This window comes from Dama dama, chromosome 30 (genome assembly GCF_033118175.1).
Source record: "Dama dama isolate Ldn47 chromosome 30, ASM3311817v1, whole genome shotgun sequence".
NCBI lineage: Eukaryota > Metazoa > Chordata > Mammalia > Artiodactyla > Cervidae > Dama > Dama dama.
Genome location: NC_083710.1, coordinates 22,293,617 through 22,319,843, shown reverse-complemented (window position 1 = coordinate 22,319,843; position 26,227 = coordinate 22,293,617). Strand labels below are relative to the sequence as shown.

At 44.2% G+C, this 26,227-nt stretch overlaps 1 protein-coding gene across 2 annotated transcripts; it reads right to left on the bottom strand.

Annotated features, from left to right (window-relative positions):
• Positions 1-22,877, bottom strand: CYSLTR2 (cysteinyl leukotriene receptor 2). Of its 2 annotated transcripts, XM_061133083.1 has the most exons (4): positions 22,554-22,877; positions 6,684-6,732; positions 5,573-5,869; positions 1-3,833 (listed from the first exon to the last, which is right to left on the bottom strand). In XM_061133083.1, exon 4 carries the CDS (start codon positions 3,830-3,832, stop codon positions 2,795-2,797), a length of 1,038 nt encoding a protein of 345 aa, XP_060989066.1. In that variant the 5' UTR covers position 3,833; positions 5,573-5,869; positions 6,684-6,732; positions 22,554-22,877; the 3' UTR covers positions 1-2,794. The 2 variants fall into 2 exon arrangements, with proteins under 2 accessions (XP_060989066.1, XP_060989065.1); XM_061133082.1 differs by lacking the exon at positions 6,684-6,732.
• Positions 22,878-26,227: the final 3,350 nt, after the last annotated feature.

Below are 26,227 nucleotides of genomic sequence, written 5' to 3'. Positions count from 1 at the left end.
TTTCATTTGATGTAATTTTTATTTTATTTAAGCAGTACATATTCACAAGTTAGACAGTTAAATAGTTATTAAAAGGAAAAGAGAAATCCTCACGCGATCTTCCCGCACCCAACTTCTCTCCAGAGGCAATCCTATCAATCATTTTTACTGTTTATTTTGGGCTTTAGCTTCTGTTGTTAAATAATAGTTTTATACAGGTATTTATCATTCTTTAGCTTTAGTTATTATGCATTTTCTGTGATAAAAAAAATAGGGACATAGATTTCTTATACCCCTCCCCCCACATACACAACCTATCTCCCTCATATCCTGAAAAAAATTATATCACAGTAGTTTGCTATTTACATTCTCTATGTCAATATTGTTCACGGCTGAACCATGTAGTGTACTATGGTTTTATTCCCATTCTTGAACATCAGTTTCTTTCCCCCTAGTATTTGATAATTGCCTTGTCTTTTAACTTGCTTATTTTCCTGTGTATTTTTGCCAGTTCATTCCACACTATCCAAGAAAGACATAAATCTCTCCAACACATGTAAATCAATCAGTTTCTTGTTTTTCTGCTACACACCAATGTCCTAGGAATTTCCTTCATCTTTATCCTCTGTTGGAGTCTCTGCTTTCTAGATGTCATGTTTTCCTTTATCTTGGTTTACTCTCTTATTTTGGAGAAGCAAATTCTCCTGTAGGTTTCTGTTAAAAAATGCGAAGTTGTTGAAAATGTTGAGACCTTTCATACTGAAAATGTTTCTATCTCCCCTCTCATTTATTGTTGCTTTTTCATGTTCTGGCCCTTTTCTCTGATGTGTAGTAGTCATTGACTGCTGTCCTATAGGAGGGTCCTCCAGGCATCTGTCTTGACAAGGTATGAGTCTGTCAGCATTCTGGCAGCTGAGTGACCGAACAAATCTGAGGCTCCTGTTCACTATGAGGACTTTCCCTCAGTCTCTTTCTAGTTTCAGAACACTGCCTCCTTCCCACCCTCCACTCTATCTTGGGGCTGACAATTCCAAAGAGAGAAACTTCAGCTTTCAGTCTTTTCCTGAGAGTAAGAAGGGGTAGGTACCTGATGAGGGAAGAAAACTCTCACTTAGATGTTCAAGTAATGCCCCTGGAGGTTTGCAAGGGGAGCAGTGGGTGAAGCACCCAATCAGCCCCTCTGCACAGATGTTTTAAAAATTCTGGTGGAGCTGTATGAACTTGAACAAAATTCTTAATTTCTCTGGGCTTTAGTCCCTTTATCTGTAAAATGAAAATACAGGGCTTTGGTGTGAGGGTTAAGTGGGATTAATGGATGAGTTGTGCCTTGCACAGGCTTCTCTGGTCACTCAGATGGTAAAGAATCCACCTGCAATGTGGGAGATCTGGGTTCAGTCCCTGGGTTGGGAAGATCCCCTGGAGGAGGGCATGGCAATCCACTCCAGTATTCTTGTTGGAAAATCCCCAAAGACAGAGGAGCCTGGTGAGCTAGAGTCTGTGGGGTCACAAATAGTCAGACACGACTAAGTGACTAAGCACAGCACAGCACAGTGCCTTGCACAGTCGGCCCAGCACAGATAGGGTAGGCGATCGTTGACAGTACAGTGGGCATGGTGGTAGCGGTAGATAGTCTAATTGGTTTTGCCTCAGTGGGCAGACAGGACCCTCCCTCCCTCAAACCAGTGCTTTTCTACACTCTCTCAGAAGAAAGCCACCCTTCTCATGTTCTGTCAAAATGTTCATCAAATTTCATAGATTTTCAGGGGTACCACGATCTTTGCAACTTGCCTTCCAGCTCACCTCTCTCTGGATGCCCAATCAAACACTTAGCATCATCTCCTTTATTCTGGAGATTTTCCCCATCCAAATGGATTAACTTGTAGGATGAGAACTGTAGTGAACAGCCCGAACCCAAATCTCAAGAGTAAAATTGACCCTCTTCTTTCCTATTCTGCACATAATCCCTCCACCTCTAGGGAAATGCCTTGCATCCTTCTCCTAATCTTCCTGTCTTTCCTAAGCCCCTGACAAGAGAAAGGCATAGCTTTTGCCTTTGGATTTTCATTTTGCACTAGAAATCCTCTCTTAGTGCAAAACAAAATTCTTTTTCCCCTTTCTCTCTTGTCCCAGGGCTTCTCTCTGTTTTTCTCCCCCTGTTCTTGTTGGGGACCTTGACTCTGCTTTGTGAGAGGGCAATCTTCCTCTTCACAGTCTTTCTCCTGATTTCTAAGGATGCTTTTCTTATCTGTTCTGGGGGCTCCAGTAGCTTTGTTAATTGGCTGTATCTCAGGAGAATGAGATGGTTATCATCACCGACTCAACGGACATGAATTTGAGCAAACTCTGGGAGACGGTGAAGGACAGGGAAGCCTGGCATGCTGCAGTCCATGGGGTCGCAAAGAGTCAGACACAACTTAGTGACTGAACAATAACAACAGGAGTTTGAAGAAGGACGAGGAACAAGAGAAGCTGGAAACGTCGGGGTTGTCTTAAAACTAAGCATTTAGAATGCCTAGTGGGCCAGAGAGCTGACTGATAACAGAATTTGATGAGAAGCAGCAGTCACTGTGCCCAGCATTTTCTCCCAGTCTGACATTTCTGGTTACAAGACTCTAAAGGGGATTTTTTCTGCTTATTCAGGCTCAAACACTGAAGATACACCTAATGAAAAATTTGAAGTAGGTCTTCTAATAAAATCATGGTCAATTAAATCTTGGGAATCTACCTTTGTTGGGAATCGTGTAAATGCACGGTCTTTTGGAGACCACGTGTGAATGAAGGTGGACGCAAGACATAGGAACAGCCTACGAACCCCTTACACTCTTGTTTCATTTTCCAGCCACACACAGAAAGGAAAGCTGCACTTTGGTTCCTGTAGATGATCTTTCCTGAGTGCAGACTTTAGTCTGTCCTTAAAATTCTCCCCAGCAAAGTAATAAAGCAAAGGGTTGAAGCAGCTGTTGGCTGCCGCCAAAGCCAGTGTGACGGCCACAGCTTTATGCAGCGGGTCTCTGCATGTATCCGCCTTCCACTGGAGCAGGTGGAGGGTTCTCAGTATGTGATAGGGCAAGAAACACAGGAGGAAGATGATCAAGGCAATGATGATGGTGATCAGTGCCTTCCTGTGAGAAAGCCGCAGCCCTGATTCTGGGACCTCCACCTTCAACAGAGCTCGAATGATCAGCAGGTAGCAGATGCTGAGCGTGCAGAAGGGCAGCAGAAAGCCCACCACCAAGGCAATGTAGTTCATGGTCTTCAGTTTATTAGCTTTATTACGATTCAGCTCCAAGCACAATGTGACATTGCCCTTCAGCTCAGAGCCATTTTTCAGAAGCATTATTGAGGCCGACATGATAAAGATCCATATGACCCCACAAAGAATCCAGGCATTCTTGATGCTGGTGGTATGAAGGAGCCGGAAGGGGTGAACGGTTGCCAGGAAACGCACAACACTCAATACAGTCAGGAAATAAATGCTGCTGTACATGTTGACATACATAGAGTAAGACATAATCCTGCAAGTCAGGTCCCCAAATATCCAATTGGACCCTCTGAGGTAATAGTCCACCCTGAAGGGCAGTGTGGCTGTGAACAAGAGATCTGAAGTAGCCAGATTGAGCATGAAAATGTTCACAGATGTGGACTTCCTATAAGGTTGCAGGAAAACATATATGGAAAAGCCATTTCCCAAGGCTCCCCAGATAAATATTACCAGGTACACGATGGGGTAAAATTCTCTCTTAAAGTATTCAGCTGTGCAGTTCCTGTCGCTATGGAGATCGCTGAAGGTGCTGTTGGTTTCCATTTCTGATGCAGAGATGGATGGAGATAAGGACACAAGTTCTCTTTCCATGCTGAATCAAAAGGAAACAAATACAAAAAGTTGCTTCCTGCTCACTGCTTACATTTTTCCAGGTTTTAATGAAACAGAGAGAAATACTAGCTTTTCTTTGAAACTTGAATAAAAAAATATTGGCTATGTCTTACTATGTGCTTACACTTTTACCATCTGTCTTTACTATATGTTTCATTTCATTTCATGATAAACTTCTAGAATACAGAATAGCCATTCATTTATCTGAGTGAAGCTAAAGTCTCAAACTAGGGGAACTCTTGCTCAGTGTCCAGATAAAGATCATCTAAAGCTTGTCTCTGACCCTGGAGAAAGTCATCAATTACACATCTTCTGCTCTGGAAGCTGACAAAGATTCTCTTCTTGATCAAACTCTAGCCAGGCTCCTCTGAGTCCTCTTGTCAACCAGGTGTCAACCTTGGCTTATGCTGACTTGAATAACAACTAACATAAAAGCACTAACATAGTTTTGAACAGCTCAAGGCTGCATCTCTAGGATGACCATAACCTCCCCTTCTTGCATAGCCTGAGACAATCCAAGACAGCCAAAAGGATTCAGTGTTTGTTCCAGCCAACACCTGGACATAGGGCCTCTGCCTCAAGCCTCTGTGGGAGGGTAGGAGCCTAATCTCTTAAGCACCAGTTAGAAAACCCAGATATTTTCCACTTGGACCCAACCCTTCCTTCCTATTTGTAAGTTTTTAAATTTCCTGACTCTACTGAGCTCCTGCTCACTCCCTCCCCTCTCCTTTCTCTCATTATCTTTTTAAAACACCCAGGGACTTCTATTGTGGTCCAATGGGCAAGAATATTCCTTGCAGTGCAGGGAATGTGGGTTTGATCCCTGGTCAGGGAACTAAGATCCTGCATGCCATGGAGAAACTGAGCTTGTGCGCTGCAACTACTGAGCATACATGCCATGACTGGAGAGTCCAAGCGCAGCAGTGAGAGATCCCATGTGATCCAACAAGGATCCTGTGTGTTGCAACTGAGACCCGATATAGCCAAATAAATGAATAAGTAAGTATTTTTTTAAAAATAAATAAATAAAATAAAACATCCAGTTACTTCTGAGTTCAGTTCATGTTGGACTAGTATATTATTGAAAAAATTGCAATAGTATATTATTGAATAAAATCTGTCTTACCACTCTTAGAAGTGTGCAGGTTTGTTTATCTTTGACAAAGCATTGGTTTAAATGTAAATTTACTAGGCATAGTTGTCATGGATAATGACATAGTTCTTAATTTCTTCTTTTCTAGTCAAAGAGAAATTTATACTAAACACTTCTTGCCTTACCTATGTAAATACTACAGGACAGCCCATAACTGCAGAGGTAGGGGCAGACTTCTAGATGTCTAGGGAAAAAAACAGGTGACTTGGTGGGACATATTTTCATTGTCTGGGTATGGTAGTCTGGGTCCCTATTTTACAGAGTTTTTTATAAGAACGAATAACCATTTTTGTTTCTGCAAAGTCCTCCATTTTTTAATCTAACCCCCAAATTACCTAACACAAGCACAATTCCTACAATAATTCCTTTCCAACACCCTCTTCCTGAGATATTCTGATTTCCCATGGTGTGCATTCTCCTTGATACAACAAGTCAATAAACACAATGGTGTTCGACTACAGCGGTGTTCCCAAAGGCCTTTGACTAGAAGACACTGACTCTGAGAATTCACAGAATGATCTAAAGACTAAAAGAAGTATGGTAAAATGTTAGTTAAATTAACCTACCCAAATGGATGCTTTGCAAATGTATTTCCGATATGACAAATATGTTTTTCAATTCTCCTTCAGAGACTGATGTGAAGATGCAATTCAGAAAACATGGTTGGTATGTAAATGATGTAAAAGAAAAAAAAGTCTTTTCTTTAGTTCAGCACTTCCCAAAGTATCTTCCACAAACTACGAATTCCATGAGATGTTCTGTGTAAGAAAAGGCTTCTGTGTTCAAATCAGCCTGAGAGACACAGCAAGCTTTAATATCCCTCTCTTGGAGATTCATAACACATGTCAAAGCTCTAGGAGGTCCTACAAGAAAAAAAAAAAGTCTGATTAATACAGGGTGTCCCTCTTTATTTATTTATTTTTTAACTCTGGAAACGTTTTTGCACATTGAAACATTCTACTATTCCACAGAACTAATGTTCTATAAAATCTTCCCTGTGCAATGCTGATGTTATTATATAATTTATCTAGAATATGATTTTGATAGATGAAGAGGATCCCTACTTAATGGGCCAGATCAACAAGCCAGGATTCAATTATCTGGAATTAAAGGGCTCTAATCACTTACTACTGGGGGAATGAACATTTCTAAGCATCCCTCACTTTGTGAAATGAGAGTTGTATTAGTTTCCTTGGGCTCTTTAATAAAGTACCAGAGGGCGTTCCCTGGTGGTCTAGTGGTTACAATTCAGCGCTTTCACTGCTGTGTCGCAGATTCAACCCCCAAAGCCATGGGGTGCAGTCAAAACAAACAAACAAACATACAAACAAAAAACATACACACGGGGCTTTGCTGGTGGCTCAGTGGTAAAGAATGTGCCTATCAGTGATCTTCCCTGTAGCTCAGACGGTAAAGAATCTGCCTGCAATGCAGGAGACCTGGGTTCGATCCCTGGGTCGGGAAGATCCTCTGGAGAAGGGAACGGCAATTCTTGCCTGGAGAATCCCATGGACAGAGGAGCCTGGTGGGCTACGGTCCATGGGGTTGCAAAGAGTTGGACACGACTGAACGACTAACACCACTACTACTACTATCAATGCAGGAGACATGGGTTCTATCACCGAATTAGGAAGATCCCCTAGAGAAGGAAATGGTAACCCACTCCAGCATTCTTACCTGGAAAATTCCATGGACAGAGGAGACTGGTGGGCTGCAGTTCATGAGGCTGAAAAGAATCAAACACGGCTGAGCAAGCACACACCAGGAGGAAAGGAGTGGAGTGGGAGAAATTGGGAGACTGGAATTGATCCATACACACTATCAATACAGTGTACAAAATACACAACTGTTGGGAACACAGTGTGTAGCACAGGGAACTCTAATGCACTGTGATGTCCTACGTGGGTTGTTGTTATTTAGTCACTATGTCTTGCCTAACACTCCTGAGACCCCATGGACTGTAGCCCACCAGGCTCCTCTGTCCATGGGATTCTCCAGGCAAGAGTACTGGAGTGGTCTGCCATTTCCTTCTCCAGGGGATCTTCCTGACCAGGGATCAAACCCACCTCTCCTGTATTGGCAGGCGAATTCTTTACCATTGAGCCACCTGGGAAGCCCATGTGTTCTATTATCAACAGCCTTTTGAGAAAAGGACAGAGTCCTGCCCATGTGGCTCTGACTTCAGAGCCAGGATTTGGATAGAATCTTAGGAAAAGCTTTTATCAGGAAAGGATCTAAAAATGTAAAAAAAAGACTTGAAAGCAATCAAGTCCTTAAACGTTTTGACCATAAAGACCTTTAAACTGCTTCTCCCATCTCAAGACCAACAGGGTCCCTGTGACTTGCAACAAGGAGGACAGTCTGGCCCTCCACCCTGTCCTCTCCATCACTGGGGGCGGTGAGCCTGCAAGGAGAGCGGCAGATGCTGGGAGAGTCGCTTATCCCAGGCAGAGCATGGGACCCAACAGGTATGAGCGTGGACAGCAGAGCATAAAAAAGATGGTAACAGTTGCTCCCCAGGATATTGATGGGTGTGAGGGAACCAACAAGAGCCCCTGGCAAGAGGAACTTTTTGAGCAACTGGGGAAGAAGGCAGAACTCAGGAGGGAAGGTCCGTCGGCAGGCAGCGAGGCGCTTGTACTGCCAGGCCACGATGGAGAGAGGACCCTGAACCTGAGAGGAGGCCTGGCCATTGCAGGCAGGTCCCAGTTACTGCAAGAGAACCTGAATGTTGGACAACACCTTGGGCGCAGAGATTTGGGCCAGGGGTGCCAAGAGAGGGGCCCTTTGCCTTTGTTGAGAAGAGGACCAAATCTCAGGAATGAGAGAGATGCTCAGTTTTAGAATCAGGGCACCAGATCAGGATGAGATCAACCCCAAGGGTAAGGAACACTGAGGCCCAGAGTTAGTTCAAGTCCTCTGCCTCGGATTGGGATGTGTTCTGGGCCCTCTGGAGGCAGATGGGAGTAGGCGTGGTCCAAGGCTGTCGAACTGACCCAGTGGAAGGGAAAGGGGCTGAGGCTACAGACCCAGGGCTTTGATTCTAAGAGCATCGTCATCCTTGGAAATCTAAAGAAAGAAAAACACCCCCCCCCCCCCACAACCTAGAGGGTCTTCTCTGATGGCTTAGCGGTAAAGAATCTGCCCGAAAACAGGAAATGTGGGTTCAATCCTTGGATTGGGAAGATACCCTGGAGGAGGAAACGGTAGCCCCACTCCAGTATTTTTGCTTGGGAAATCCCATGGACAGAGGAGTCTGGCGGGCTACAGTCCATGGGGTCACAAAAAAGTCAGACACAACTGAGCAACCAAACAACAACCCTTCCTAGAAGCCTTACTTAACTAACAGCCACAGGTTAAAAGCAGGGCCAGCTCAAATCCAAAATTCCATTCAGCGCATGGCTTTCCTTTGAGAAATCTCTAAAACACTTTGTTCTTTACTGCCTGTAAAAAAATGCACTTGACTATACTATGTTGGAACCTTTCACTAGACTGTTAAAAAAAAAAAAGGAAAGGAAAAGAAAGTCACCTACTAGATGTGGCTATAAAAATCAGCCAGACCAATTAAGTATATGACAGGAAGCTGAGAAGAGGCAAATTCAAGGAAAATTAGGAAATAGATTGACAGCATAATTTGCACTGCCTTAGAGAGATAGGAGAGGCTTCCCAGGTGGCGCTAGTGGTAAATAACCTGCCTGCCAATGCAGGAGATGTAAGAGACGCGGGTTTGATTCCTGGGTTGGGAAGACCCCCTGGAGGAGAGCTTGGCTACCACTCCAGTAAGGTTGCCTGGAGAATCCCATGGACAAAGGAACCATAAGGTCGCAGAGTCGGACACGACTGAAGTGACTTAACACGCGTGCACGCAGAGAAGGGAGAGCTTGAGTATGCGCATAGCTTCCTGGACTGAAAGGGGCCTCAGAACAAGGAAAGAGTTGAGTCTTTGTCTCCTGTAGCTTTAATGGTACTAAAACGACAAAGAAGAAAGAGTGCAAAGCAGCAGCAGATGGAGCTTCCGTGTTGCAGTTATGAAGAAAACTAAGCATGCTCCATGCTCAGTTAAACTAAACATGCTCCATGTCCTCTGTTGAGGACAAAGAGCTTACCTGGATGATTAAACGTCTTCATGGTCACTGCAAAGCTGCACCTCTTCAAAACCTCGCAGAAGTTTATTTTTATTTATTCTTAGAAAAAAAATCTTCTATTTCTTTTTTTCATTATTGGCCAAACTGCACCTCACAACTTGCAGAATCTTAGTTCCTCAACCAGGGATCTGCAGTGGAAGTGTGGAGTCTTACCACTGGACCGACAGGGAGGTCCCCATCTCAGAATTTTTCAGTGCTTTGCCGGGAGCCTGATAGACCTGTCACGCCTCCTGTCCGCACTCTCAGCCCACAGGTGTGATTACCTTTGTGTCTCAGGTACGAGCCTGTGACCTGGCTGCGGACCCCAAAGACAGAGGCCCTAGGACACAGTGACCTAGTCTGAGGAAGTGCAAGCATTATAGTCCAGGTGAGGCATGAAAGGGAGGACCAGGTGGGCAGAGGATGAGGTTTGGGTTTTACCTTGAGGGCAATGGGAGCCCTTGAATGCTGGAAAGTGGGTTTGCATTTTACAGGTGTGATGGAGAACAAGCCTAGGTCCCGAGAGACTCCTGGGGACGCTCTTGCGATTGTCCAGGAAAGTTGGGGTGTGGTGTGTGTGTGTGTGTGTGTGTGTGTGTGTGTGCATGAGCGTGCAAACATATCTGAGAATGAGACTGAGAATATAAAGAAATGAAAGCTGACTGGAGTTGGGGATGGATTAATTATGGGAGGTTGGGAAGTCAGGAAAAGTTGGGGTAGGAGATGGTCAATAATCTCTTACTTTGTGAGAGAATGGTGCCTTATGTTAATAAAAAGAGCATGAAGGGAATAAGAGGAAGTTGCTATTTGGGAAGGGGCATGTAAAATGAGTTCAACTGAGCATTTTGAATTTGAAGCATTTATGAAACATACACAAGAAGTGTCCAATCGCAGTCTAGAGCCGGGGAAGGGGAGACAGGCAAGCCTGTTGGGTTTAGGAGCCATCAGCACTTGGTAACTGAAGCCAGAGGAGTGGACACGCTCCTGCAGGGGTGTGGCAGCAATGGAAGAGGATCAGGGACAGAACCTCGGGGAACATCAACAATTAAGGAACGGGAAGAGAGAACGGGAACCTGGAGGAACAACCGAGAAAGGGATTAAATGATAAGAGATGAATCAGAAATGCAACTCTGGGACAGTCCTGGTGGTCTAGTGGCTAAGATTTCATACTGCCAATGCAGGGCACCTGGGTTCAGTGCTTGGTCAGGGAACTAGATCTCGCATGCCACAGCTAAGACCTAGTGCAGCAAACCTCCCCCCCCCCCCCCGCCCCCACCCCCCCCAAAAAAAAAAACAGAGAACTTGAAACAGAGAGAGAACGCAACTTCAGGGAGGCCAACCCTGCTTTAAGGAGTTTAAGGAGGAGGGAGTGGCCATGGGGGATAAAAAGCGTTGAAAGATTTCACAGTAAGCTTATCAGGGCTCCTGGGGGAGAGCGGGTGTGGTGGCTTGGGAGCCCAAGGCCAGAGAGCTGATAAAGGAGCAGGGGTTAAGTAAGTGACCACTCTGAGAGGTGAGAACGTCTCAATCAGCTTCTGTGAAGTGTTTGTTGCTGGAGGAAGTCAGGGAGGAAAGAGGCATTCTTTTCTCTGCAGACACCCTCTTATCTCTCAGCCCATCTCCAAATGGGCTTCCATCTCTTCTTCCGTTCATTTCTCATCCTATCTCCTCAAACTTCATACACCTGAACCAAGCTAGAGTAGAATGGACACTGAACCTGAAATGTGACTCCCAGCTCTCCCAATTTCTAGCTGTTAAGACCTTGCACCACTGGTCACAGTTATACCCGTATTTTTATAAATGAGAGTCCGCTAATGGAGCCATGCCACAAGGCCACAGACAGTGGGAAAAGCACAGAAGTCTGGGTCCTGCTCTGTCGGTTTCTAGATACATGTGGCCTTGGTTAACACATCACTTAGCTTATTTGGGGAAGAGTATCTATGAAATGAGGCTAATGCTCTCCACTGATGCTGTAACTGAAAAGAACTGGTAAAGCACTTTGAAAACCATGAAGCTGGCATTATTGCTATTATTTTGCTGCTCCTCAATGCCAGGAAGCTGGGGACTGGATTTGCACTTCTTCAGGTATGTACCCATGCTGTTCACTCTGCTCCTTTTTTTTCCCCCTGGCCATGTCCTGCAGCATGTGAGATGTTAGTTTCACAATCAGGAATCAAACCTGTGGCCCTTGCATTTGAAGCATGGAGTCCTGAACACTGGACTGTCTACTCTGTTCTCTTTTATCTCCACCTTTTCCCCTCTTCTCCATCTCCCTCCTCCCCAGTAAGCAAGACACCCAATTCTGTGTGTGTGAGTGCTTAGTCACTCAGTCCTGTCCAACTCTTTGCGACGCCGTGGACTGTAGCCCACCAGGCTCCTCTGTCCATGGGGACTCTCCAGGCAAGAATACTGGAATGGGTTTCCTTGCCCTTCTCCAGGGGATCTTCCCAACTCAGGGACCAAACCCAGGTCTCCTGCGTTGCAGGCAGATTCTTTACTGACTGAGCCAACAGGGAAGCCCAACTCTAGTCAAACCAAATCTTCTTCAACACCTGCATCACCTTCTGCACGTCACCTTACCCAACTGACGTTTTTCACAGGTCTCTCTCATCACTCCTGCAGCTCTTGTAACATCCTTGTTAACGTTCACAGAAATGTCAGTGTAAGGTCATAGAGCCAAATCTGCCACTTACAAGCATGGGAATCTTGCACTATTTATCTTCTCAGAGTCTCAGTTTCCTCATCTGTAAGTGGCATGATGACTTTATTTTTTTTCATTTATTTTTATTAGTTGGAGGCTAATTACTTTACAGTATTGTAGTGGTTTTTGCCATACATTGACATGAATGGCATGATGACTTTAAAGTGTTTCACACTTTACAGGTGACTACCAGGAGTAAATCTCAAAGTGTGGGCTTAGACCCATGATAAAGAGATGAAAAGGATCTCAGAGCATTAGTAAAAATATGAAAGCCTGAGAGGTGATTTAATGATAAAGATGGTGAAAGGATGATAGAGGTTCCCCTCTGCTGCAGGCAAGCAGTACTAGAGGAGCAGGTGAGAGTTAAAACTTTGGTTTGAAACCTGGTTCTTTCACTCACCAGCTCTGTGACATTGGACCTTATCTCATTGAGCCTGAGTTCCTTACCAATAGAATGGAGATAATGAAAACAATAGTCCTTACTTGTCTGGGTTGCTGTGAGAATTAAGCAAGACAACCCATGAGGTTAGAACCTGGGTGAGAGGAAACCCTGGAGAAAGCAACAAGTGTTAGTGAAACCGAGCCCCCAGTGGGGCTCCTGGGCATGAAAGCCTTTCTGCCATTCTGTTTCTTGTAGGAAACAGACTCTAGCCCCCATAACCTTCCCTAAGTTCCAAAGCTGGTCTTAGAAAACACAGAGGAACCAGAGATCAAATTGCCAACATCCATTGGATCATTGAAAAGGCAAGAGAGTTCCAGAAAAACACCTATTTCTGCTTGATTGCCTATGCCAAAGCCTTTCACTGTGTGGATCACAATAAACTGTGGAAAATTCTGAAAGAGATGGGAATAGCAGACCACCTGACCTCCCTCTTGAGAAATCTGTATGCAGGTCAGGAAGCAACAGTTAGAACTGGACATGGAACAACAGACTGGTTCCAAATAGGAAAAGGAGTAAATCACCTGTATATTGTCACCCTGCTTATTTAACTTATATGCAGAGTACATCATGAGAAACGCTGGGCTGGAAGAAGCACAAGCTGGAATCAAGATTGCTGGGAGAAATATCAATAACCTCAGATATGCAGATGACACCACCCTTATGGCAGAGAGTGAAGAGGAACTAAAAAGCCTCTTGATGAAAGTGAAAGAGGAGAGTGAAAAAGTTGGCTTAAAGCTCAACATTCAGAAAACTAAGATCATGGCATCTGGTCCCATCACTTCATGGCAAATAGATGGGGAAACAGTGGCAGACTTTATTTTTTTGGGCTCCAAAATCGCTGCAGATGGTGATTGCAGCCATGAAATAAAAAGACACTTACTCTTTGGGAGAAAAGTTATGACCAACCTAGGTAGCATATTAAAAAGCAGAGACATTACTTTGCCAATAAAGGTCCGTCCAGTCAAGGCTATGGTTTTACCAGTAGTGATGAATGGATGTGAGAGTTGGACTATAAAGAAAGCTGAGTGCCAAAGAATTGATGCTTTTGAACTGTGATGTTGGGAAAGACTCTTAAGAGTCCCTTGGACTGCAAGGAGATCCAACCAGTCCATCCTAAAGGAAATCAGTCCTGGGTGTTCATTGGACTCCAATGCTTTGACCACCTGATGAGAAGAACTGACTCATTGGAAAAGACCCTGGTGCTGGGAAAGATTGAAAGTGGTAGGAGAAGGGGACGACAGAGGATGAGATGGTTGGATGGCATCATTGACTCAGTGGACATGAGTTTGAATAAACTCCAGGAGTTGGCAATGGACAGGGAGGCCTGATGTGCTGCAGTCCATAGGTTCACAAAGAGTTGGACATGACTGAGGGACTGAACTGAACTGAACTGAGACCAGGTTAGAGGAGTGTAGCCTCTGAACACACGCTAATCTTATCAGCACTCCTACCCTTGAATCATTTGCTATAAAACTCCTCATCAAATCCTTCTGGGTTGGGAAACATAGTTTTGAGGGCAGGAGCCCATTAGCCCCTCTTTGCCTGGCAAAGCAATAAAGCTATTCTTTTCTACTTCACCCCAAACTTTGTCTCCAAGATTCAGTTCAGCACCAGTGCACAGATGTTGAGCTTTCAGCATCATTTCACCATCAAGAATACTGGAGTGGGTAGCCATTCCCTTCTCCAGGGTAGCCTCCCAACCCAGGAATCTAAACCAGGGCCCCTGCATTGAGGTAGATTCTTTACTGTCTGAGTGACCAGGGAAGAATTAAAGAATTAAAAGTGTTAGTAGCTCGGTCATATCCAACTCTTTGCAAACCCATGGACTGTAGTCCACCAGGCTCCTCTGTCCATGGAATTCTCCAGGCAAGAATACTGGAGTGGGTAACCATTTCTTCTCCAGGGAGTCTTCCCGACTCAGGGATTAAACATGGGTCTCCTGCATTCACAAGTAGATTGTTTACCATCTGAGCTACCTGCAAAGCCCTTCTGTATCATTACTGTTATTACTGCAAAAGTTCACAGACTTAGCTCCCTGAAGTTGTGCAGAGAGGACTCAACCCTCTGGATTCAAGGTTTTACAGCTTCAAAATCCCAGAGGCCCCAGAGTGGTAGCTAATATGCCCTCCAAAACAAAGAAGTATCAATGAGTGCCTTGTTCTTGAAATCCAGCCCTGCTAGCTCAGCCCCCAGTTGTAACAGGCTCCAAATGTCCAGGTGGAAATGTATAGCTTGGGACAATTCTTTAGCCTCCCTGAAACAGTCTTGTATTAATACTCTTAGAGTTTTTCAAGGGCTAACGTGAATTAGACACTTACAGATCAAAACAGAAATACAAATGAACAGATCTGAGATTACCATCTTTTGAATGAGGAACTGAGCTGGTCTCTGGGCTTCTAAAATAAACAGGGGGCAGAGAAGTGAACCACTCAGAGCCCTGTTCTCTGGAGTCAGCATTTTGGAGTGTTCTGCCGCTCAGATCCTCCGTCCCATCTGTCCCACAGTGCCAATGCCTCCCATCCTTTCCCATACCACCAGCCTAATGGTCCTTTGCCTACCAAATGCCATTTTCCTCCCACACTTCATGGCTATGACATCAGCCTGTCAGTGAAAGAGGTGCTAGCGGACCTGCTGTAAACCAGTAGGTGTTAAATAGCATTTAGGGCTTGGGAAGTTCCCCCAGGAGCAAATTCTCCAGTCTGTGCTGCCAAGATCTCTTTAACAGATCTGGGACCCAGAGGGACCCCTCAACCAGAGTCCTGGGCCTGATAGGATGACCTTGAAGCTTCCCCTCCAGGGCCTATGGCTTTCACTGTAGACTTTCATTGTCTCCTATCTGTCCTCTGCCTAGGAGTTCACGTGTGCAAGTTACAAAGCTCATAAGGCCCAACCTCTCCTCCCAGATCCCAACCAAACTGTAGCAGACTCACTCCAGGGCTCAGCAGACAGAAAAATCACTGTGCTCTTCCTGAAATTCCCAGGAGCTCCTGGGGAGCCTGAAGACCCAAAGAACAGTCTTTGGACCTAGTCTCTTTGTCATCAGGGGCAGAATTGAGTGAGTCTTTGCAGCAAGGGTGGGAATCCTTGTGGCAGAGGGCCCCTGTGGGAGACCGAATGCCCTGAGTAGTTCCCTGCTTATAATTGCCTCCTCTCACTGGCTTCTTTCGTAAGGAAGCTGCCTGGCCTGCCTTCATCTCTCTGCAGATTTCTCAGGAACCCAATAGGATTTGGCAAGCAGGAAGGGGGAAAGTGTTAGTCACTCAGTTGTGTTTCTGACTCTTTGCAACCCTATGGACTATATAGCCTGCCAGGCTCCTCTGTCTGTAGAATTCTCCAGGCAAGAATAATGGAGTGGGTTGCCATGCCCTCCTCCAGGGGATCTTCCTGATCTAGGGATGGAAGCCCTGGGAGCCACCAGAACCTTCCTTGCCTGGACTCAGCCTCAGGCTGCTTGAAATCCTGTCTGTCAGGCCCCATTGGGGTGGGGTGCACATGCAGTGCACAGCAGCTGTGGCCTGCTGCCACCAAAAGGAGAACTTGACTCAGATGCAGAGTGTGCGGTCAATGACATTCACCACTGCAAATGCACGCGGGCAGACACAGGAAGAAGAACCTCGAGAAGAAGCATGTTGCCAGGGCCACCATCAGGGCAAAGATGAGCACGGATACATGAAAGGTGACAATTTGGAGAGCACTGGCGTTGTCAAAATGTCAGCTCCTTTGAGTCGCAGCGTCTTGCTGATGGTTTAGCAATAGCTGCCCTTTTTCTCTCTTTTGCCAAGCAGTTGTCCCCCCACTGTTCACTTGATTGGTCAGTTTGCACATTCTCTTCTGAAATTCCATTCTCAAGAATTTCCCTGTGCCAAAAGGTGCCTGTGGGTTATGGACATATGTGGGGAGAACTACACCTTAGAACTGGGGTCTCTGCACAATTTTGTTATTTGATGTGCTATTTGGAGGAGAAAAATGCTCCCAGAGAACACCCTATCCCAGGGGACTGAACCCTAGGGGAGGGTTAACACCCAAGCCAGTGAAGGGGCATTTCTGCCTCTGAGAGCGAGATGCATGGCTCGCATCAGTGGACCGACTCAATGGACACGAACTTTGGCAAACTCTGGGAAAGAGTGAGGGACAGGGAGGTCTGGTGTGTTGCAATCCATGGGGTTCCAAACTGTTGGATACGACTGAGTGACTGAACGACAACAACAACAAAGCTGATTATGGATTTAATTTCATAAAGAATCTGAACATTTAAAAAATTGTTTCCTAATGCACTTCATCAATCTATGAAGATTGGAAGTATCTGTTATTAACCCAATTCCTGATCCAAGAAACATCAAGAAACACCCAAGAAAGATAATAGACTCATTCTGCAGCTGAGCCTCTGATTTCCAAGTCTTCTGATTCCAAAAACAGAAAACCAGCAAATGTGATCTCAGAGGCCATTGCCCTACTCACCTTAGTAATTTCACAGGGGTCGTGTCAGCATCAGGACTCTCACTGTCCACAACCCAAGTGACTACGAGACATGAGTTAGGGGTTCGGGCTCCCCTAAAGCCCACTTATTCAAATGAAAACTCCCTCTCTGTCTTTCCCCTTCCAGCTTAGCATGTCACCTTCCATTATTAAATTTGCTTCTTGGAGCTAAGGAATTTTTGACTAAGGTAGGCAGTTAAGCATCATATGATTCCTGGCAGGATACAGTGGTGGGATGAAGCCATAGAAAAATTGGGGGAGTAAATCCCAACAGGATCCAAACCCTGGCTCTAGCCCTTAACGGTGGCCTGAGCATTATCAGCAAGTACTCAGCCTTTCGGCATCATTGAGAGGACCAGGGAGACAAAACGGTGAAAGACCCCCACAGCTGCATGGAGCCTGCACATCACACACTTTCAAGGCACCAGCAGTCTGTGCAAGCCTGGCTACTGTCAGGGGAAAATAGTACGCCAGGCGCAGGATACCTGTAAAGAATGCTAAGAAAACTGTAAGGCAGTGATTCCCAGTCTTTTCTGCACCAGGGATGGGTTTCATGGAAGATCATTTTTCTGTGGATCAGGGCGGGAGGTGATGGTTTCAGGTTGATTCAAGCACATCACATTGACTGTGCACTTTATTTCTATTATTATTGTTACATCAGCTTCACCTCAGATCATCAGGCATTAGATATTGGAGGTTAGGAGGTTAGGGTTATCCCTGCTGCAAAGGAAAGTAAGAAACCTGTAAAGGATAGGAAGAAAATGTTTTCCTAGATCTCAAAAATATTTCAAATCAGGAGAATTGTCCAGGAAGGTGTCCTAACCAGCTGCCAGGAGCCTGGAGGACAGTGGACGTGGGTGACCCAAAAAGGAGAGGTCAAAGGACAAGCGCACCGCTGGCTCCCCCCGGCCCTCAGCGCACAGCCCCAGATCGTCCTGCTACCCAGTCTCCTTCAAGGAAGGCCTGCTCTTGTTACCCAAGGTTCCCACCAGCCCCCCTTTCTACCCAGCTGTCATCTCTCCACTGCTGTCCTCAGTAAAATCCACTCCAGCCTCATAACTTAGCTCAACGCTCTGAACATACCAGACTCTGTCTTACCTACTTAATCTGAGCTCCAGTTCCTCACCTGGCCCTTAATTTGTGTGTGTGTGTGTGTTCAGTCATGTCTGACTCTTTGCAACCCTATGGACTGTATGTAGCCTACCAGGCTCCTCTGTCCATGGAATTTTCCAGGCAAGAATACTGGGGTGGGCTGCCATTTCCTGCTCCAGGCTCTTTCTTACCAGCCTCAAGTTTCTGCCCAGAATCACTTCTAGAAAGAGCATTCTCTGAGCTCTCCCGGTCTTGGCTGTTCTAGTGCTTCCTGTCTTCACACCACCCATGGGGCAGCCACTAGCTCCTGCTTATCCCTACCCTGCATAATGTTCACTCACCAAAGCAAGAACACCTTACTTGTCACTGCTGTATCCTGGGCCCTGGCATAGCTCGTGGCCATAAATGTGCACAAAGAAATAACCAGTGAGTGAGCGAATGACGCTATGATTCACCCTCTCCCTGCTCATTTTATGCTTCATGATAGATATCTTCCAGGGAAGAAAAATTCTCAATGGTCTTTTACAACAGAATTGAAGAACTGACTCATTGGAAAAGACCCTGATGCTGGGAAAGATTGAAGGCGGGAGGAGAAGGGGACAACAGAGGATGAGATGGTTGGATGGCATTACCAACTCGATGGACATGGTTTGTAAGCTCCGGGAGTTGGTGATGGACAGGGAAGCCTGGCGTGCTGCAGTCCATGGGGGTCACAAAGAGTTGGACCCGACTGAGCGACTGAACTGAACTGATGTCCAGGCATTTTTCCTCACAAACTTTTTGTCTCTGAAGTTCAAATCTAAGATCTGGGGACAGGAATGCATGTGAGTGCTTAGCCACTCAGTTGTGTGTCTAACTCTTTGTGACCCTTTGGACTGTAGCCCGCCAGGCTCCTCTGTCCATGGGGTTTTTAGGCAAGAATACTGGAGTGGGTTGCCATTTCCTCCTCCAGAGGATCTTGCTCATCCAGGGATCAAGCACACGTCTTCTGTGTCCCCTGCACTGCAGGTGGATTCTTTACCTGCTGAGCCATTGGGGACAGGAATATATCAGGTCAATGGTCTAGAGGCCAGAGGAAGGTAGCAAAAGACACCCAGACATCATAGGCGGTGACTGTCTTTTTATCTCTGAGGGTTGCAAATTGTCTTTCTGGCTCTGGGCCAATAACTTCCACTGCAACTAACAAGGGGAGTTGCTTGCAAACCTCTCAGAATTTGCAAGAGAACAAAGTTCTAGTTGAGCTAAGATTCAAAATAAAAAGAAACAAACGTCAAAGCATCTGTGATGCTCTCAAGCATTTTGCAGATGACTGTGTTTCCTGTACTGGAGGGACAAACAAGGTAAAACTATAGTCCCACAGGAAGGCACTTACTTGGGGAATGGTGTTTTGTTTTTTCCAAGGTAAACATATTCTTGTTTTCATAACATGCAATAGAAATAATAACTGTGGACTGGACCCTTTTCAGTTCTCCCAGTTTGATGAACTTCCGGAGCAAATAGACTCCCCATCCTACCCCATATTCCTCTCTCTTCCTTTCGCTGCTCCTCCCCTGACTTATCCACATATCCCCCCTTCTTCTTGTTCTTCCTCAGATCTGCTTGCTTCTTTAAAACCTCTTCTTGAAAGATGTAATAAGCTTCTGCACTAACCCTGGCTCTTCCTGAGGATGGTCCAACTTTAAGATTCTTTGGTTCCAGGCTGCTCTTCCAGCTTCCATTACTTTCTCTGTCCAAGGGGTCAGCCCTTATTGCCACCAAGCCATAGGAGAAGATTTTCTTTAGAGATTGTCCAAGACTATATCACTTTCTCCATTGGTCAGTTCACATAAAGAGGTTAATAGGTTCAATAGAGATAAAAAGAAGCTGTTAACTAAAGTTCATATTCATTGATGAATTAATGTATTTACACCTGCCCATTTATTCTTAGGGCTTCCCAGGTGACTCAGTGATAAAGAATTTGCCTGCCAATGCAGGAGACATAGGCTCGATCCCTGGGTTGGGAAGATCCTCTGGAGCAGGAAATGGCAACTCACTCCAGTATTCTCCCCTGGGAAATCCACTGGACAGAGGAGCCTTGTGGGTTGCAGTCCATGGCACGCAAAGGAGCCGGACACGACTTAGCGACAAACAACATTTGTTCTTAATGGAGCCCGTGTACTGGGCTGTCTGCAGAGACTCCATCTTCAGCCGTTCTTCATCCAGCAGAAGGAATGAGATTCACACGTAAGTAATTCCAACGCAAAGAATAGTGGGCAGTTCCGTGAGAATGCCATAGATGCAGTGCTGTGGGTTCTGTTGTGGACTTGATAAGGCTCTACAGAAAAGCTGATAAACCCAGGCCAATTCTTGACTTTCTCAACATTGCCCAGCTTGGCTGCTGTATTAACCGGAGCTCACTGGGTCATTGCACAATCCCTGGTTAGGCTTCTACCTTCCAGATTTAGCCTTGGGGAAATTAGCATGCCTCAGATGTCCGGTGAGCAAGACAAACTAGGAAAGCAGGAGTCCCTGAGTCTGGAGCACACGTGAGATACTCAAATGCCCAAGGTGATCCTGACATATAGCAATGTTGTTGTTGTTCCGTCACTAATCATGTCCGACTCTTTGCAACCCCATGGACTGCAACACGCCAGGCTTCCCTGTCCTTCACTATCTCCCAGAGTTTGCTCAAACTCATGTCCGTTGAGTCAGTGATGCCATCCAATCATCTCATCCTCTGTCGCCCTCTTCTCCTTTTGCCTTCAATCTTTCTCAGCATCAGGGTCTTTTCCAATGCAATGAGTACACCACAAAAAATATATCACTTTCTTCCCAAATGAGTGATGTGTACATGATGTGGGGTACCCTTGATGACCTCAGGTCAGGGAAGAAAGATGGCATAACGAATGAAAACATGTGTTTTGCGTTGAGGGGACCTAGGTTTGAGCCTCAGCTCTGCCTCTTGATCACTCTTTTTCCTGTGTTTCAAGACCTTCATCCACAGAGGGAATACTGGGCTTTGATGAGGAAAACTGATACAATTAACTCAATCCCTGACACTTGGTAAGTTTCCAGGCAATGCTAGCTAACAATAATAAGAACATGCTAGCTAACAATAACAGAAATATTTGTGATAAGTATGAACAAAACTCATCAAGAATTAAAAGAAAGGCTTCTTTATGGCCAAGTAAAATGAGGTGGTACCATTTCATCTGGAGAAGAGCTAACCAGAAAGGTAAGAACAATTCCATTCAATTACTTCACATCTTTATTACACAAGCAATGAATGTGGTTAAAAAAAAATAAAGTAATACCAGCTGAAATAAACTTAAACTATAAGATTTACTACCAACCAGACACATACAAATGTTTGTGCCTTTACTTCCTTTCACTTTTCTTCAAATATACATATTTTCAAACAAAAATGAGTCCATATTTTAATGATATTTTGTAACCTTGCTTTTTTCTTCTTGCTAAATCATGATCATTGTCATGTAAATAACTATTACATGTCAGTGTCATGTAAAGAGCCAAAAGAATATTCAATTATATAGACATAGCAAAATTTGAACAACTTTTTTCTATAATAACCATTACTCAAGATGTATGTGCCCTAAACTGAACCAGATTGGGCCAGTTCTGGTTCGACCCTAGGAAAGATCCTGTGTCCTCTTGGTCTCACTTTCTTATTTTAAAGTAAGAGTTACACATTCCAGCACTCATGTGAATCAAATGAACGACTGTATGTGAAGGAATTTCGTAAACAGTGAAGGCAGTGTTGAAAGGGAGACTTAGCTTGCTTGATAGTGTATCCCCTTTACCTTAAAATGTATAGCTTTTAGGTATGGGTCAGAGAGAGAGAAATATTACAAATAACCTAGGTTGGTTGTTATTATGCTTTTCACCCGTTAGAGCCACCTGAGAAATTTTTAAAAGTGAAAACAACGGCAACAACAACAGATGAGTGGCTCCTCACCAAAGTTAATTTTCAATTATTCTAAAGATAATTTTCTAATCTCCCCAGAATCAAATGATTCTGATGGAATGTACAGCCAGAGTTGAGAACCACTGGCTGAGGTCCCCAAAGGGCAACAAGCAGATCATAAGCACATGGTCTCATACACGCCTTCCCTCTCACTGTGCCTCTCAGTAAAACTGAAACTCAGGAGAGCTGAGAGCTGAAATCTACATTCTCAAGTTTAACCTCCTCTCCTCAAAAAACAAGACTCTGAAAGGAAAAAATATATATCTTATGTTATCAAATGACCCACTCCATGAAAAAAGGAAAGATGCTATATGACCCCATATAGGGGAATGCTTGGGCAAAGAACAGAAAATTTCCTCCGTGTAATACCATGCAGCAATTTTAAATTATGATTATAAAGCATTTACAGCAATGTGGGAAAATGTATGCTCTAATGGAAAAAAGGAATATAAACGTATCCGTTGTGTACAAGCATGACTATGAAAATTAACTAAAATCATATGTAGACACACATAGTCAATGGAAAGAAACAACCCCCAAAATATCAATAGCAGCTATCTCAGTGGTGGTTTTTGCTTCCTGCTACTATTTTTGTACTTTCCCAATATTTTTTAAAGTACCATGTAGTAGAATAAAGTTTATAGTAGAACAAAATAAACTTACTTTTAAAAATTATTCCTCTTCCTATGAAGCATAGCAAAGCATAATTTTTAACAACAACTAACAGGGCAAAGACAAAAATGCTCACCTCAGTTTTCTTTCTTTCAGCTGCCTTGGCTCTGTCTCTGTCTCTGCTGTCTTCCTCCTCCAAGTAATTCAGTTTGCTTGTTTAAAAAAAAAAGCAAAACAGCAAATTGTATTTTATGAAGTGTCAGCCAATGGCAAGAGAAGAAGGCACTCTGGTCAGATAGCCATTTGTGCTGTAAGGAACTTTGGTGTCAGAGCTGGTGCTGGCTTCCTTCTCAAGATAAAGAATGTAAGATTTCTACTTAGGGACCACAACTAAAGGAAGAAATCTGTATTAGCTCTGCCCCTCTCATTGTTTTTATTGGCATCTTTCACAACAAATCAAGAGGACGTGATGGGCTGGAGTCAGGAGTTTTAAGTGGCTTTAGTTCTCCTACATGTTTTTTGTTTCTATGACAACATGCAAATTAACACCACCTTATTAGTATAGCACTTCAAAGCTGTTCAGGGCAATTCCAACGCCCTCTCGCTTTTTCAACTTACTTGTACATAGGCAGAGATGTTATCAAGTCTGGTGAAAATGCTGTCAAAAGGTATCCATGGTATCCTCGTTGCTCACCTTAAAGGTCCTTTTTTAGCCCTCATCTTCCTTCCTCAATTTGTTTTGCACAGTTAACCACAGTCAGTTTCTTGAAACTTTCTCTTCCTTGTTTCTCTGACTCTCTTGGTTCCTATTCTATTCCTTGGATTATTTCTTTTTCGCTTCCTTTCTGATTCTTCTTCTCTCCTTTTTCTAAATGTGAGCTTTTAGAAATGGGCTACAAGACCAGAAGACACAACAGTCTGTCTTCTGATCTCTTCTCATCGTATTCTGCTTTTATCTATGTTACCCACCTGGATGCATGCTCAGTCACTCCGTTGTGTTTGACTTGCAACCCCAAGAACTGTGGCCTGCCAGGTCCTCTGTCCATGGGATTATCCCAGCAAGAACACTTCAGTGGGTTCCCATTTCCTCCTCCAGGGGATCTTCTTGACCCAGGAATCAAACCTGCATCTCTTGTGTCTCCTGAATTGGCAGGCAGATTCTTTACCACTGAGCCACTTGGGAAGCCTGTATTATCCACATTCACGGACGTAATGTGGCCAAACAGAGCTTTTCTCTTCCCCACCCAAGTGCGTACTCTCTCATTTACCCAATCTAATGAAATGGCACCACAGTGATTCAGCCAGTCAATCTCACCATAAACCTAGTTTCTCACCATAAATCCTTAACTTCTCTCTTTCTCCCACAGCCAATATGCAAGCCAACAATTCCATTTGTTCTACCTGCAATATATGTTCTAAGTCTAACCATTTTTCACTTTCCCCATTTCATTAATATCTTCAGCATTAATGCTGCAATAACATTCAGTTTAGTTCAGTTTAGTTGCTCAGTCGTGTCCAACTCTTTGCGACCCCATGAATTGCAGCACACCAGGCCTCCCTGTCCATCACCAACTCCCAGAGTTTACTCAAACTCATGCCCATCGAGTCGGTGATGCCATCCAGCCATCTCATCCTCTGTCGTCTCCTTCTCCTCCTGCCTCCAATCCCTCCCAGCATCAGGGTCTTTTCCAACGAGTCAACTCTTCACATGAGGTGGCCAAAGTATTGGAGTTTCAGCTTCAGCATCAGTCCTTCCGATGAACACCCAGGACTGATCTCCTTTAGGATGGACTGGTTGGATCGCCTTGCAGTCCAAGGGACTCTCAAGAGTTCTCCAACAGCACAGTTCAAAAGCATCAATTTTTCGGTGCTCAGCTTTCCTTATAGTCCAACTCTCACATCCATACATGACTACTGGAAAAACCACAGCCTTGACCAGACGGACCTTTGTTGGCAAAATAATGTCTCTGCTTTTTAACATGCTGTCTAGGTTGGTCATAACTTTCCTTCCAAGGAGTAAGTGTCTTTTAATTTCATGGCTGAAATCACCATCTGCAGTGATTTTGGAGCCCCCCAAAATAAAGTCTGACACTGTTTCCACTGTCTCCCCATCTATTTCCCATGAAGTGATGGGACCAGATGCCATGATCTTAGTTTACTGAATGTTGATCTTTAAGCCAACATTAGGTAAGAAATGAAACCCACACCAGTATTCTTGCCCAGAGAATCTCCATGGACAGAGGATCCTGACGGGACACAAAATCCATGGGGTTGCAGAGAATCAGACATGACTGAGTGACTAAGCACAGCAAAAGGCATCCAAATTGGAAAGAAAGAAGTAAAATTATGTCTGTTCATAGATGATATGATCCTACATGTAGAAGACACTAAAGACTACACACACTCAGAGACCTGACAGAACTAATACAAAAATTTTGCAAAATGGCAGGATACACAAGAATCAATTGCATTCCTATGCACTAACAATGATCAATCCAACAAGGAAATTTCATTTATAATAGCATCAAAAAATTCCCATAGGAATCAACTTAACCAAGGAGGTTAAAGATTTGTACACTGAAAATAAAACATGGCTGAAAAATATGAAAGACATAAATAAGTGGAAAGATATCCCATGTTCATGGATTGGAAGGCTTCATATTATTAATATACTACCCAAACTGACCTACAGATTCAGCACAATCCCTATCAATGATGCTTTTTAGAGAAACAGAAAAAATCCATCCTAAAATTCATGCTGTGAAAAAAATTCCTAGAAAATTCCAATAGCAAACAAAACCAGATTGCACAACTAAAGCTAACCTAAAATAATTTTAACTAAGCCTATTTTATTTTCCAAGACAAACTTAACCTCAGTAAAATCATTTTGACAAACTTCCCAACAACATATTGTGAACTGGAGTCTTTTGGACCTGGAAGCAAGTTGAGATTTTGTAGAAGGCCCCTACAACATTGCAAAAGAGTCATCTTGTCTTTTGAAGGAGATAAGTTAAACTGATTAGGTTTATTTAATATCAAATTTTATGAGAATCATTGTCAATTAAGTGATACTAAGCTTTCTTTACGTTGTATTTGTATAGTTACATGTTATGTGTTCTAGGAAAAGGGGGCACCAGAGGATGAGACAGCTGGATGGCATCATAGACACAATAGACATGAGTTTGAGCAAACTCCAGGAGATAGTGAAGGACAGGGAAGCCTGATGAACTATGGACGGAGGTTCATGACGTTGTATAGGAGACAGGGATCAAGATCATCCCTGCCGGGGTCCTTGCCCCAGCAGGATCCAAGGGTACCCTCAGGATGAATGGCGTCGGCGAGAGAGACACACAGTGAGACAAAGCTCGGGGGCTAAGTCTGAAGTTTATTTTCGCACGGCCCCTTCAAACCCTTAACAACATCTTTTTGGGGGAAGTGCATATTGCTTACACTCAGGTCATCTCAAAACATTACAGCAACTTGACCTTCAACAGAAACAGGATGTCACCCACATACTTTTCGTTCACAAGAGTCTTTCTTATCATTTGGCCTTCAGGCCTTCTAAAATTTTATGGCTTGCACCTGGTGTGACTTAAGCAACTTCAGTAGCAGACCCTGTTTTTCTTGTGATTAATCTATTTTCTTTCTAATAGGCATCATCTCTATGGGAACTACATAGGCTTACATTTTTACAGAACAGAAATGTAAAGGATTGCAAAAACAGCAGATAAAGCACAAAACAGCTCTTAGTCTAAAAGTTAACTACCTGCAAGAAGTCACCAGCTAATCTCTATCTAAAGCATTTTCTAT

What these genes read in the sequence shown, in the direction of transcription:
- CYSLTR2 (XM_061133083.1), bottom strand. Translation starts at nt 3,832, where the DNA reads ATGGAAAGAGAACTTGTGTCCTTATCTCCATCCATCTCTGCATCAGAA.